General features: G+C 43.0%; 1 protein-coding gene across 1 annotated transcript; it reads left to right on the forward strand.

The window, feature by feature from the left end:
• The first annotated feature begins 3941 nt into the window (after nucleotides 1-3941).
• On the forward strand, nucleotides 3942-12068 carry LOC119285168 (ERAD-associated E3 ubiquitin-protein ligase component HRD3). The gene is made up of 6 exons (XM_037564398.1): nucleotides 3942-4585; nucleotides 5772-6260; nucleotides 7532-7747; nucleotides 9750-10073; nucleotides 10698-10940; nucleotides 11513-12068. Exons 1-6 carry the CDS (start codon nucleotides 4022-4024, stop codon nucleotides 11705-11707), a joined length of 2031 nt encoding a protein of 676 aa, XP_037420295.1. The 5' UTR covers nucleotides 3942-4021; the 3' UTR covers nucleotides 11708-12068.
• Nucleotides 12069-12727: the final 659 nt, after the last annotated feature.

A 12727-nucleotide genomic window follows, 5' to 3' on the forward strand; every position in this document is an offset into this window, starting at 1 on the left:
CTCGGCTGGGCGGGTGGGGCGGGGCAGCCGGCGACGGGGGTGGCGGCGCGGGTTAGGGGCGGCGGTAGGGGTGAGGGGTGGCGGCGGCTCGGGCAGGGGAGAGAGAGAGAACGGACAGAGAGATGGGTGGGGGCGCGGGCGCGGCCCCTTTTTGCTAGTAGGTCACACCTCTTTGCAAAGGGCGTACCTAGTGGGGTGGGGCCGGGGGGAAACGGACGACCTAACGACCATTTTCTTTGCCGTGAAAATGGCCGTTAGGTCGTCCTCGCAAGCCCGCCACCCACCCTCTTTGTCGTCTGCTAGCAGAAGGGAAAGCTTCTTTGTCGTCCGCTAGCGGACGGCAAAGATATGCTGATGTCAAATCCTTTCGTTGCCGTTCGTTTTCTTGTGGCTGATGGCAAAGCCCTTCTTTGTCGTCCACTAGCTGACGACAAAGAGTCGGCAGACGGCAAATCTATTGATTCCAGTAGCGCCTTTAGGCAGGAGGCCGAATTGGAGAAGGAAGAGGGGGTTCGGCCCCCCTTTTCCTTCCTCCCTTCCCTCTTCCCTTTTTCTCTCCGGTGAAATAAGGAGGGGGGGGGGAATTGGGATAGGACCCTAAGTAGGATTCCTCCTACTTGGGGCGCCCCATGGTGGCTCCCCTCCCCCTCTCATCTATATATACATGGGGAGGGGCGCCTAGAGCACACACCAACTATCATTAGCAGTGTGCGGCGTCCCCCCTCCACAATTTACCCCTCCAGTCATATCTTCGTAGTGCTTAGGCGAAGCCCTGAGCGGATCACTTCACCATCACCGTCACCACGCCGTCGTGCTGGCGGAACTCATCTTCTTCCTCGACACCTTTGCTGGATCAAGAGGACAAGGGGCGTCATCGAGCTGAACGTGTGCAGAACTCGGAGGAGTGTACGTTCGGTGCTTGAACGGTCGGATCTAGAAGAAGTTCGACTACATCAACCGCGTTGTCAAACGCTTCTGCTTTCGGTCTACGAGGGTACGTGGACAGACTCTCCCCCTCTCGTTGATATGCATCTCCTAGATAGATCTTGCATGAGCATAGGATTTTTTTTGAAATTGCATGCTATGTTCCCCAACATAGCCTAGTGGTGGGAAGGGGTTGATGCCTTCCCACCCACCCAGGGTTCAAGGCATGGTACTTGCATTTTGGGTTTGTTGCACCAATTATACTATAGGGGGTTCCCTTACAGTCTTTCTGTCAAAAAAAGAAATTCAGCATCGACCAACTCACGAGTAGCTGAAGGAAGATCTGACCGAGCATTAGTGAGCGGTGAAAGGGGGCAACAATGTTGGGATGTACTATTTGAACTTTTTAAATTTGAACTAGTACTGGATGCGGCTATTTAAACGTTTGTACCCTTGCATGCGACTACTTGATCTTGCGGACTAGGAAGAAAAAACCGGATGTATGCGGCCACGGTTGGATGGCATCCTTCTGTATCCATGTCCGCAGATTGGTACACCCTGTCCGCGGATTGGTACTCCCTGTCCGTGGATGGATGTGGAAGCAAATTTGCGGGTTGGCATTGGAGATGCCCTAACTACTTAATAGGGAAGGAACCAAGCTGGCAACAAAAAGGCAAAAGATTTTGCAACATCCTCTTCCACGTTAGTTGTTAGCAGTGAGCAAATAACTCTTGTGGAAGTTAATTTTCATGTCTATAAGAGAGGTTTTCAAACCAAGAAATAACCGATTTAAAATTCTTGGCTTTCTCAACAAAGATCTCCAAGAAGAGGAGGGTGTCATTAGCATACTGTAAGTTGTCCACAGCACCAAGGATGATGCTAGTCAAAAGTCCAGAAATCAAGCCATGATTAGCAGCCTTGACAAGCATTTTAGAGAAAACATCATACACTAAATTAAAAGGCAAAGGGCACAGGGCCCCTGTTTGAACGTCTTACCCCACAAACAAAGTAGGGTTCATTCGTGAGCCTCTTACCCCCCCCCCCAAAGTAGGAAATTCACTTTGCACCAAAACCTTCAGAGTTTAGCATTTGAAACAAAAAATCCTAAATAACTCTATCATAAGCCTTGTCATACTCCAGCTTAAGAATAAGCCCCTCAAATCCATCATTTTTAACCTCATGAGTGATGACCACACTCTCCAAAATGAATATACCTTTAATAAAAGCAGTCTGATTTGGAGAAACAAGTCTATTACTGTTTGGGAAAAAACTATTAGTCATAGCTTCAGTAAAAACACATTTAATTAAACTAATACGCCAGAACTTCTTCGTATTTATCATCTACTCCGACTTCTTTAAGGATAAGCACGTCAAAACAAGTTCTAATTTGTGCACATCCAAACTTCCTTCCTCAAAGTCCCTGACCAAAGCAATAAAGTTAGATTTGATTAGGTCCCAGAATGTTTGATAAAAGAGAAAGGAAAGACCATCAAGGCAAGGAGCTCCATGAGCATATATGAACCCAAAAATGGCTTTCTTAATTTCTTCCTTAGAGAAGTTGCGCTGGAGAAGGTCATTGCCATCCTGAGTGACCAACTCCTCATCCTTCCATTAGGAAGGGCCCAAATGACATTGAGCTTGTCTTTAGGACTAAGAAGGTTTTAATAGGATAAACAGTACCATTATCACTATTTAATTTTAACAAGTGATTTTTCTATGCCTATGATTAGCTAAAGTATGAAAATAAGCCTTGTTTTTATCACCATCTTCAATCCCACGAAACCTAGATCTTTGCCACAAGGCAACTTCCTCTTTTATGCCACATAATCTCTAACTCTTTCTTGATGCCATTCACTATAGTTCTGTCATAATCATCTAATCGGTGATCTTCAGAAAACACATCCAAAATATCAAAATCCTACATGAGGTTTCTCTTCTTCTTTTTTAATTCAGCTTCAAGATTAATACTCGAACCTTTTACTTTCTTCCTTAAAAGTCTAGTTTCTGGTTGCCATATCTCAATTGCAGAAGCTCTAGAGGTGGGAGAATTCCAAACATCATGTACAATTTTTTTTACATTTCTGGATGATCAAGCTACCATTTTATAAAATGAAAAATCTTTTGGGAGGTAACCCTCCTAGCACAAGTATCCAGTAACAACGGCGTGCGGTCAGTACCCACTCCGGATAAAGAAGAAAGGACATGAAAGACAAAAAATATATATTAAATTTGACATGTTTGAAGGTTATAACATGCATTTAATCCACATTCCTACACATTTTTAAAATCCTCCTCACATAGTTGCTTGGATCTAAGAGGGACATGGCGGTTTATGGCATGGCGAGATCCTTCCCTAGGATTTGGTGAGATGGTGTGCGCGATGCTTTAAATGAATGTCTTGAGTCAATGAGGGACGACAAACGATGGTGGCACCCCCCGGGCGTTGTTATTCTCCTTGAAGATATTGCTACAAGTTAGCTTCACGCCCTATTCGTGGGGTGCTAAACGTGTCTGGTGCTGAATGTTAATTTTATAGGTTAGCGGTCTTTGTTTTGGTGGCATGAGTGCTGCTAGCAAAACTGCACTATCGGGAAGCGTCGTTGTTAATTTGCTTGGTTGCATTCTAGGTCTATTTTTTTCGTCTTGTACATATTTTTCTCCCTTCTATAAAGCTAAGGTACGTCATTGGCGTACCCTCGAAAAAAAAGGTCTATTTTTTTCGGTTATCAAGGATGTTACACGGGTGTTCTCTAATCAACAATCGAACGTGATGTATATAGTTTTCTCGCCTAATTTCGTTATAAATCGAACCACTTCACTCTGATTTATGAAATGGCATAGCCTCGCTCTCTCACGAGGTTTATATGTATTTTCGAAATCAAAACTCAAATAGGAAATCTAGCGATAATCAAGCCCCAGCCAATCACGTCGCGCGGTACACGTCTACACCCTGGCCTCGATATACACGTCACCGCGAAAACGTGACGCGCCGTCGTTGGCCACCTCAAACTTGGCCCCCACCTGTCAGTCTTATTGGTTAGCACCCCCTAAATTCCGAACTCACTGTACCACCGGGATCTCGTCTGGTTCTCCTCCGATGGCCGGCGCACTCCACCGCCGTCTCCTCCTACTCGCCGTCCTCACCGTCTCCGCTCTCCTCCCCCGCGCCGCGGCCGTACGCCCCTTCGTGCTGGTCCTCTCCGGCGAGGACTTCCTCAAGGACCCCTCTGGCGCGCACCCCTCGCTGCCATCCGCCGACGGCGACAGCGAGGACTGGGATGACTTCGCGGACGACTCCCCCGCCACCGACCCCCTCCTCTCCCCGTCTTCCTGGATCCCCCTCCTTGACCCCACCACCCCCTCCCCGTCGGGCGATCAGCCGGACCCACCGTCCGATGCGCTCTTCGTCGCGGGCGTCCGCGCCATGATCTCAGCGGCGTCCTCGGGGGACGAAGCCGCTTTCTCCACTGCGTCCGCGCAGATCGACGCTGCAGCCGCTGGGGGACACCCCGGCGCACAGTCGGCGCTGGCGTTCCTCTCCGGAGCTGGAATGGCGCGCCCGGTGTCCCGCTCGCGCGCGTTCCTGCTGCACAAATTCGCCGCCGACGCAGGAGACCTCCAGTCTAAGATGGCGCTCGCCTACGCCTATTTTCGCCAGGAGGTGAGGTGATTCGGTTCGATTGTTTGCTTGCTCGTGCAATTAACTAATTCTAATGGGGATTCTGCGATTGGAGGATTTTGTATGTGGGTTAGCTATCTAGCTTGCGTTGAAGGGATAAGCCTCGCATGGTTAACATCAGACATATGTGAATTTTTGTCTCCATGGGTTCTTTTACTCCGTGTTTTAGAACGTTTTTAGTCGTTGGCTTGGTTTTGTTAAATTTATATAAATGGTAGCCTATGGTATTGTTAGTTAGTACATGTAACTTATAACATGATTTTGATTTTTACCTCCAATGTTGCAGCGAATTTGTTTACGGGCGTTTGATGTTATGTTTAACTGGCCTTCTGTCTTCATCATCTTAGGAGCTGTAGTAATGGGGTCATATTTATTTAGGACCAATGTATGTATTCCTGTGAATAACTAGCAGTCTGATCAAAACAACACAAATCAGGCTGATGAAGTTCAGTTGTATTTTTTCTCTTTTGACTGTGTAGTTTTTAAAATGCTCCAAAAGTCCTCTGGTATGCAATTAAGGCTCACATACCAATGCCCTTGTACATACTAGACTCATATATCTGCCAATACTTTACTTTTATATGATCTAAGTAAGAACGTCAAGGTTTGTTTTGTTGTTGGTGTTCAAGTTTGTCGGTTAGAGGTATATATCGTGCCAATGTTACTACTATAAAAAGCTGCTGTCTTTTGTATGGCATTTGTATCTCAACAGTGGGGATATCTGTTGCACGGTTATCTTGACAATTGTTATGTTTTGGTTGCATGAAATAAAGGAAAAGGGTATAGTGTTTTCTGCTTGTTCAAACATATATGTCATTAATCTCAGCTCATGTAGCTTCCTGCCTATTTATGTCATTGCTTTGGCTTGCTTGTCCTTATTGTGCAATCTTTGTGTCATTTCAGAACTTTATTGAAACACATGAATGCCTTACTATCGTTGTTTCAGTTCTATAGTCTAGTCTGAAATCTGGTGCTTCGATATCTAGTCTAGGTATGATGTGGCATCACTACATCATTTAATTATCTTTACTCTGGTTTTGCCACTGCACTTTCAATCGATATATATGGTCTATGCAAATGATTTGGACCGGCTGGAACACGTTTGAGTTTGGCTAAATGTTATGGCTAATATTGGATATTTGTTGACTTGAACGATTTGCTTTTACAGATGTATGAAGAGGCTGTCACACTATATGCCGAACTTGCAGAGGCTGCTCTGACAAGCTCCTTAATCTCGAAGGAGCCACCAGTGATTGAACCAGTTCGGCTGCACAGTGGAACTGAAGAAAACAAGGAGGCCTTGAGGAAGTCCCGTGGTGAGGACGATGAAGATTTTCAAATCACAGAGTACCAGGCACAACGAGGCAATGCTGCCGCAATGTACAAATTAGGGCTTCTGTACTACTATGGACTACGAGGACTCAGACGTGATTATGGCAAATCATATCATTGGTTCTCTAAGGCTGTGGAGAAAGACGAGCCACGTGCTATGGAGCTTATGGGGGAGATCTTTGCTAGAGGTGCTGGAGTGGAAAGAAACTACACCCTAGCATACAGGTGGTTGAGACTTGCAGCACAGCAGGAACAGTACTCAGCTTACAATGGACTGGGTTATCTCTATGTGAAAGGCTATGGGGTGGAGAAGAACTTGACAAAAGTAAGTATTGTGCATTAGAATTTGGAATGCAGTTGAGTAGGTCATAACTCCTCTACAGTATAAGCTTGTTGCCGTGGACTGTTTCTGCTGCTAGACTTGCCTGCACTAAATATTCTGTGGCTACATTTTCACCATGCTTGCTGCTATCTTTGTTATTGGTAGAGATACTGCCTGCCAGCTAGATTTTCTATAGGCTGTTTTGGTAAATTATACTGCTACACATCTTAGTAGACAGGAAAAGTCTGACTTTACAGTAGTCTGGATGTACAAGTTCACCAGTGATTCTGTTGCCGTGGATGAACAAAGCGATCACATTTGATCAAGGCATACAACTTTTTTGTCAATGCACGACTTACAGCTGCCATAGAAAGTTGTTAAGGAGTATTAGTATTAGGTTTATGAGTCCTATTAGGCTATGTCCTGATCTGCTTCAGCGCCGTAGCTGTGTTGTGGTCTTGCTGTTGGTTGAAGCTAGGTTCTCGTGACGTATGGTCTTGGCTGTTTGCTGAAGCTCGATTCTCGTGATGTGAGTAGTAAAAATAAATGATGTTTCCATCGGTCCGCATCTCTCTCGCTGCCCTCTGACTCTTGATAGTGTTCCTTACATTGATTATCATTTTTTTTCTAGTGTTACACTTCTTCAAATGCAATGCCTAACAAGGAGGGGTGTTAAGGAGTATTAGTATTAGGTCTAGGAGTCCTATTAGGCTATGTTTCCTTTCCTTGTACCTCAAGTCTTGTGTAATATATATATGCCCCTTGGACTATGCAATAGAGGTAGATTGCACCCATAACAACAGTAACCATTAAAACAATCCCTATCCTGGTATTGCTGATGTGTTAACAAGCCTAACAAGGAGCATCTTCGAGTAAGTTAGGAGAATGGTTTAGTATCACATTCACATCAATTTTTCAAATGGATGGATATGATGACTGCAATTTTTTTGAACATAGTGATAGTAATAAGTATACCCATGTTCGCTAGGATGTCATTAACTATGAAGATTAGATATTTTGAGTTGCCGATGGAGAAGAATTCAAGTGACAAATTGACAATGTTCCGCAGTTCTGCACTATTAGTTGTTAATAAATGCTAAGACCTATGAAAATTTCAATTTACTTGTATAATCCATTTGGCCATTAACAAATACAAGTTACCAAATTGAACATTTCACTATCTTGATGGTTTCAACAATACACAGTTCTGTATTGCAATAATCAATGTACTATAAGCTTGAGGCACTTACATTCTTTTACTTACCTTTTTGTAGGCAAAGGAATATTTTGAAATTGCAGCTGACCATAAAGAGCATGGGGGTTATTATAACCTTGGTGTTTTATATCTAAAGGGTATTGGTGTAAAGAGGGATGTGATGACAGCATGCAATTATTTTCTTCGTGCAGTAAATGCTGGGCAACCAAAAGCTATTTATCAAGTGGCAAAGTTGTTCCAAAAAGGAATTGGTCTTAAGAGGAACCTCCATATGGTAATGATAATTATTTTGTTGTATCAATTGCTGAATTAAATCTTCCACTGCCACAATTATGTATGATGTTTCATGAGCATTCCTTTTCCTTTATCAAATCATCATCAGTGTATGAGTAAGGGGTGCTCTCATGAGCCATGCGTAATTAGGCCTAAGATGCCCAATGAGTAGACTGTGTGTTGTGCCTCGACACTTTTCTTACTTTCTTAGAAACCCGGTGGTGGAAGTCTATCTCAGTTCCGTTATGAATTTATCACATCCGATATGGATATATCTTGCCAAACTTTCTAAATTGATTCAGTTCCTGAGGCTACAACCAAGTTCAACGGGTTCATAGGAATTATTTCCTACCAGTTAATGTCTCGCACAATATTTGAATAGTGTGTAGTATAAATAAGTGTATTGAGTAACCGTGTGTTTTCTTATAGCAGATGATGTTGCTACAACACACTGGGCACAGCGGGCTCTGCTATATTTCAAGAAGTCTTCAAATTAAAGAATCAATCTTAAAGTCAAGCATTTGAATTGCAAAAAGCCAATATGCTTACATTATAGATATAAAATGACGCCAAAACATATAAACCGCACGACAATATCACTATTCAATTATTCAATCTTCATCCTCGCATGTAATGACAAACATAACTTGTTTTCACTTGCTTCTTTTATCCAAGCAAAGAATCTGATTTGGAACACGTGCAGTAGCTTGTAAGAGCATTTGTATGGAAGTATTGCTGAATGCTCCGTGATAGAGCTGTCTGCTAGAATACGCCAAGCGTGCATTTTTTTACGGTGCTATAGCAGGCCTATTTTATTTTATTTTCTTTTCTTGCATGTGCACCATCTTAGATTTAGGGTGTGTCTGGTTTGTGCCCCAGTTAGCCCAGCCAAAAAAATTGGCACGCCTGTGTGAGGGCATGACCAAAATTTTGGTAAATTAACATTGTTTGGATTGTAGCCAATGTACTTGCCAAAATTTTGGTAAAATTGCTGAGACTTAATTTGGTTTGCCACTAGCTGAGTTACCAAATGCTTTGTAGGGGTAGCTGGATTGTTTAGTGTTTGATTTGATTTGATTTTAATTTGGCTGTACCTCGAGACAACAAAGAAAGACACACATTAAAAAAATAAGTTTTTCTGTACTATAGAAATCAATTAACTATAATATGCCAAAAATAAACATTCAAGAGTATAGAGAATCACGACCGAACCAAGATAATTAGTAGTGGTTTTATGACCATTAGTCCCTACCCGCAGAAAAGAAAAAACCCAGTATAGTAACAAAACTATGTTGGGTAGCCGCTTACACGGGATTGATCCATCCAAACAACACGTCAACGAAAAAAATCCATCCGTGATTTCAAACAACTGCTCGGTCATCACGTAGCTACCCATGCGATTAATCCGCCGTACTGATGTCTTTTATTAACAAACGCTGGATGAGACCATGGTATAAAACCAAAAACAGAGCGAGACCCACATAAAGAACAGGCGAGGGCATGCTGCCAATTATTTGGCGAGCGTTTTCCGCGCCCTCGCTGCGCCCACGAATTGGCGAGAATAACATGCAGGCATTCCAGGCGGGCTGGGCGAGCCAATTTTTTGGTGCTAGTCCAAACGACAGCCAAATCCCGTTGGCGAGCCGATTTTTTGGAGAGGCTGGTGTTGGTGGTAAACCAAACGTACCCTTAGAGTGCATGTGCTCTTTCTCATCTTTATGTCTGCTTGAATGGACTATAGTCTATTAATTAAAGAAGTGGCATGTAATGCTAAAGTATATATTTCCATTTACAAGATTGAATAGAAAACCCTCTGCCCAGGCAGATCAAACTGTTGTTTCTGTAGAGAAAGATAGAAGGCTGATTTACAGAAGCATTAATGCTATAACATACTTTGTCGGTTTGTTTTAATGATATTAATCTGTTATGATACAAATAGGGAAACATGAATTGTTCGAAATATTATTATCAAAGGGCTGAATCTTTGGTCTTTCTTGTTTCAGGCAACAGTTCTGTACAAGTCTGTTGCTGAGAGGGGCCCCTGGAGCTCGATGTCTAGGTGGGCTCTAGAATCTTATCTAAAAGGCGACATAGGGAAGGCATTGCTCTTATATTCTAGAATGGCAGATCTTGGGTATGAGGTTGCCCAAAGCAATGCCGCCTGGATTCTTGATAGATATGGCGATGAACATATTTGCATGGGAGAATCTGGCTTCTGTTCAGATATGGAAAAACATCTCCGTGCACATGCTTTGTGGTGGCAAGCATCTGAGCAGGGTAATGAGCATGCTGCTCTGTTGATTGGCGATGCCTACTACTATGGCCGGGTATGTGAAATGGTCCTTACTTTTAGTTGGTATAACACGTTTCTCAAGTACCCTCTTGATCCTATCTAGATGATTGCAGGCTTCTGCTAAAATTACTTAAGAAATTCACATCAAGCACCATATGTTGTAGGCTAATATTTTATGTCAGAGATGTGGTCCTCATTTTTTGTTTTTTTCTCTTAGTATGACTACTACAGATTGTTAAAAACATGGTAAACAATAATATAAAGTGCCTTAGGTTTGTGTTCTGAATTTTGAAAAAAATATGGAGTTTATGTGGCACCAATACAAGCCATATGTTTGCACCCAATAGAAGCCATCTGTCTCTATGAAGTTATGCACTTGTACATAATGTCTTTTGAGAGGAACCAACTGTCATGTTTGATGAGACAACTTCTCCAAAACCACTATTTGGATAACTAAGAAAAATATATGGCTTCTAAAATAAATTCACACATGAAATGTATTTGAAAACAGGATGCGCCTGCAACATAGTTGTGGAGTCTGATTTCTGCTTCTAAATTTGCTTTTGCATTTCAGAGGTACTAGGGGACTGTGCGCTCTCTCTCGACTTTTCATAGTATCATTGCTGAAATCACATATTGAATCTGTCCTGTGTTACAGGGTGTAGGGAGGGACTATGAGCGTGCAGCAGAGGCATATATGCATGCTCAGTCACAGTCTAATGCCCAGGCCATGTTTAACCTTGGGTACATGCATGAGCACGGTCATGGACTTCCCCTTGATTTGCACTTGGCAAAAAGATATTATGATCAGGCTGTGGAGGTGGATACAGCAGCTAAGCTTCCTGTCATGCTGGCACTAACTAGTTTATGGATAAGGAAAAACTATGCTGGCAGTTTTATGGTAAGACATTATTTTCTCTTTGTATCATCCATGGCTTAGTTGCATACAAGAAATAGGAAGTATCTGTATAGTTCACTTGTAGGTAATTTCAAGTTTGTTTCCTTGTATGGTAATCTCTGTTGCCGTTTAAGCGATATTATTTGGCAACTTGTTTTCCTGGTCCATTTCCCACTCTCTCCCTGCTGCTCATCTTTTTTAGTTTCTAGCTGGTTCCCACTGGTTGCTCATATGCAATGAACCGTAGCATCTTCCAAACATAAGTTATTTTTAGTTTTGAAATACCATGCCTGCAGCAGTTCACAAACTGCCTCAGGCTTCAGTCTATGCTTCCTAACCTCTTGATTTCTTTACCACCTCTAGTTCTCTCAGTTACCTGGAGTTATGCTCTTTCAAGATTGACAATACATATGCCAACTTGTCTGTTCATCCCTAGCCACCTGATGGTCGATGTCTGCCTTTTGTTCTTACTATGCATGCCGTATTTGTATAATCATCATGGTCATATTGAGTATTGAATCATGCTAGATTGTTGTACTCCTTGCAGTTGGTAGCTAAATCTTTCTTAATTTCAGGTTAATTTTATCGACTCGCTGCCGGAGATGTATCCTGTAGTCGAGGAATGGGTGGAAGATGTCCTGATGGATGAAGGGAACGCAACAATATTGACTCTATTTGCTTGCCTTGTAACTGTCCTGTACTTGAGAGAGCGTCAGAGGCGGCAAGTGGTTGCAGACAACCCCCAACAGCCTGACGGTGCACCCAACTAATGCCAAGATGAGGGGGCCTATGCGATGTGATTAGTTGAGGTACATATGGCTGTTTATTCTCAGTTTTAGCGTCAAGTTTTTGTTGAAATGCGAGAAGCGATGAAATGAAATGCTCATACTGGACTGGAGTCCTACAAGCGTGGAATTCTAATGGCTTTCGGAGGACAAAGCGTGGCCAAGCCTACAACATTTGTATACCAAACTGACTAGGATGTGAACTGGGTCGTAGATGTATGATATTGAGAGATGTTGTTGTTCCAGGTGAAAGTTCACCATTTCTGACGTAGACATGTGCCTGTAAAAGTGTTGAAGAGTTTTTAAGAGCGCTTGTGTTACTCGGAACGTGCTGGTTCTGATGGTCTGTGCCTTGCACATCCTGTCTGCCTCCATATTTTGTCTGCGTATCTGGATGCAGCCTCGGAACTTTTAACTGGAGCCAATCATGAGCTGCTGTCCAGAAACCCTTATCATGCGCGCAATGAAGGAAATGCATGCATCAAAGTTTCATCCATAGCCTGGTACACTTAACAGGCACAGCGGCCAACCTCTTTAATATTGCGATATTTTAAACTGACATAATCTGGAAGGATACCGTGAAGTACTTCTTGATTTTTCTGTTGCGCATGCCAAGAAATCCTCGCCTCCTGATGAACTCAACGGGATATTGATTACGGCATCCGCATCAGGCGCAAAGAAATTTCTGATTTTTCTGGTGCCCATGCATCCTCACCTCCTGATGGACTCAACGGGATATTGAGTACGGCATCCACATCAGGCGCAAAGAAATTTTGGTGAATAATATCAGTTTTCCAACCATTGGTGTAATCATCAATAATGTTAGAGACTTTTTTTTAATGGATCATTGCCCAACTGGCCCATTGGTTTGAGAGTTGCAGTGTTTGGAATCCATCTATCCGTCCAAATTGAGATGTACGAGCCCATCACCGACTGCTTGATCACTCCAACATTCAATGCCACCAATCCTGCTATGATTGATTTCCAGGGAACTGAGTCCTCGTT

The sequence above is a fragment of the Triticum dicoccoides genome, chromosome 4A, assembly GCF_002162155.2.
Source record: "Triticum dicoccoides isolate Atlit2015 ecotype Zavitan chromosome 4A, WEW_v2.0, whole genome shotgun sequence".
Classification (NCBI taxonomy): domain Eukaryota; kingdom Viridiplantae; phylum Streptophyta; class Magnoliopsida; order Poales; family Poaceae; genus Triticum; species Triticum dicoccoides.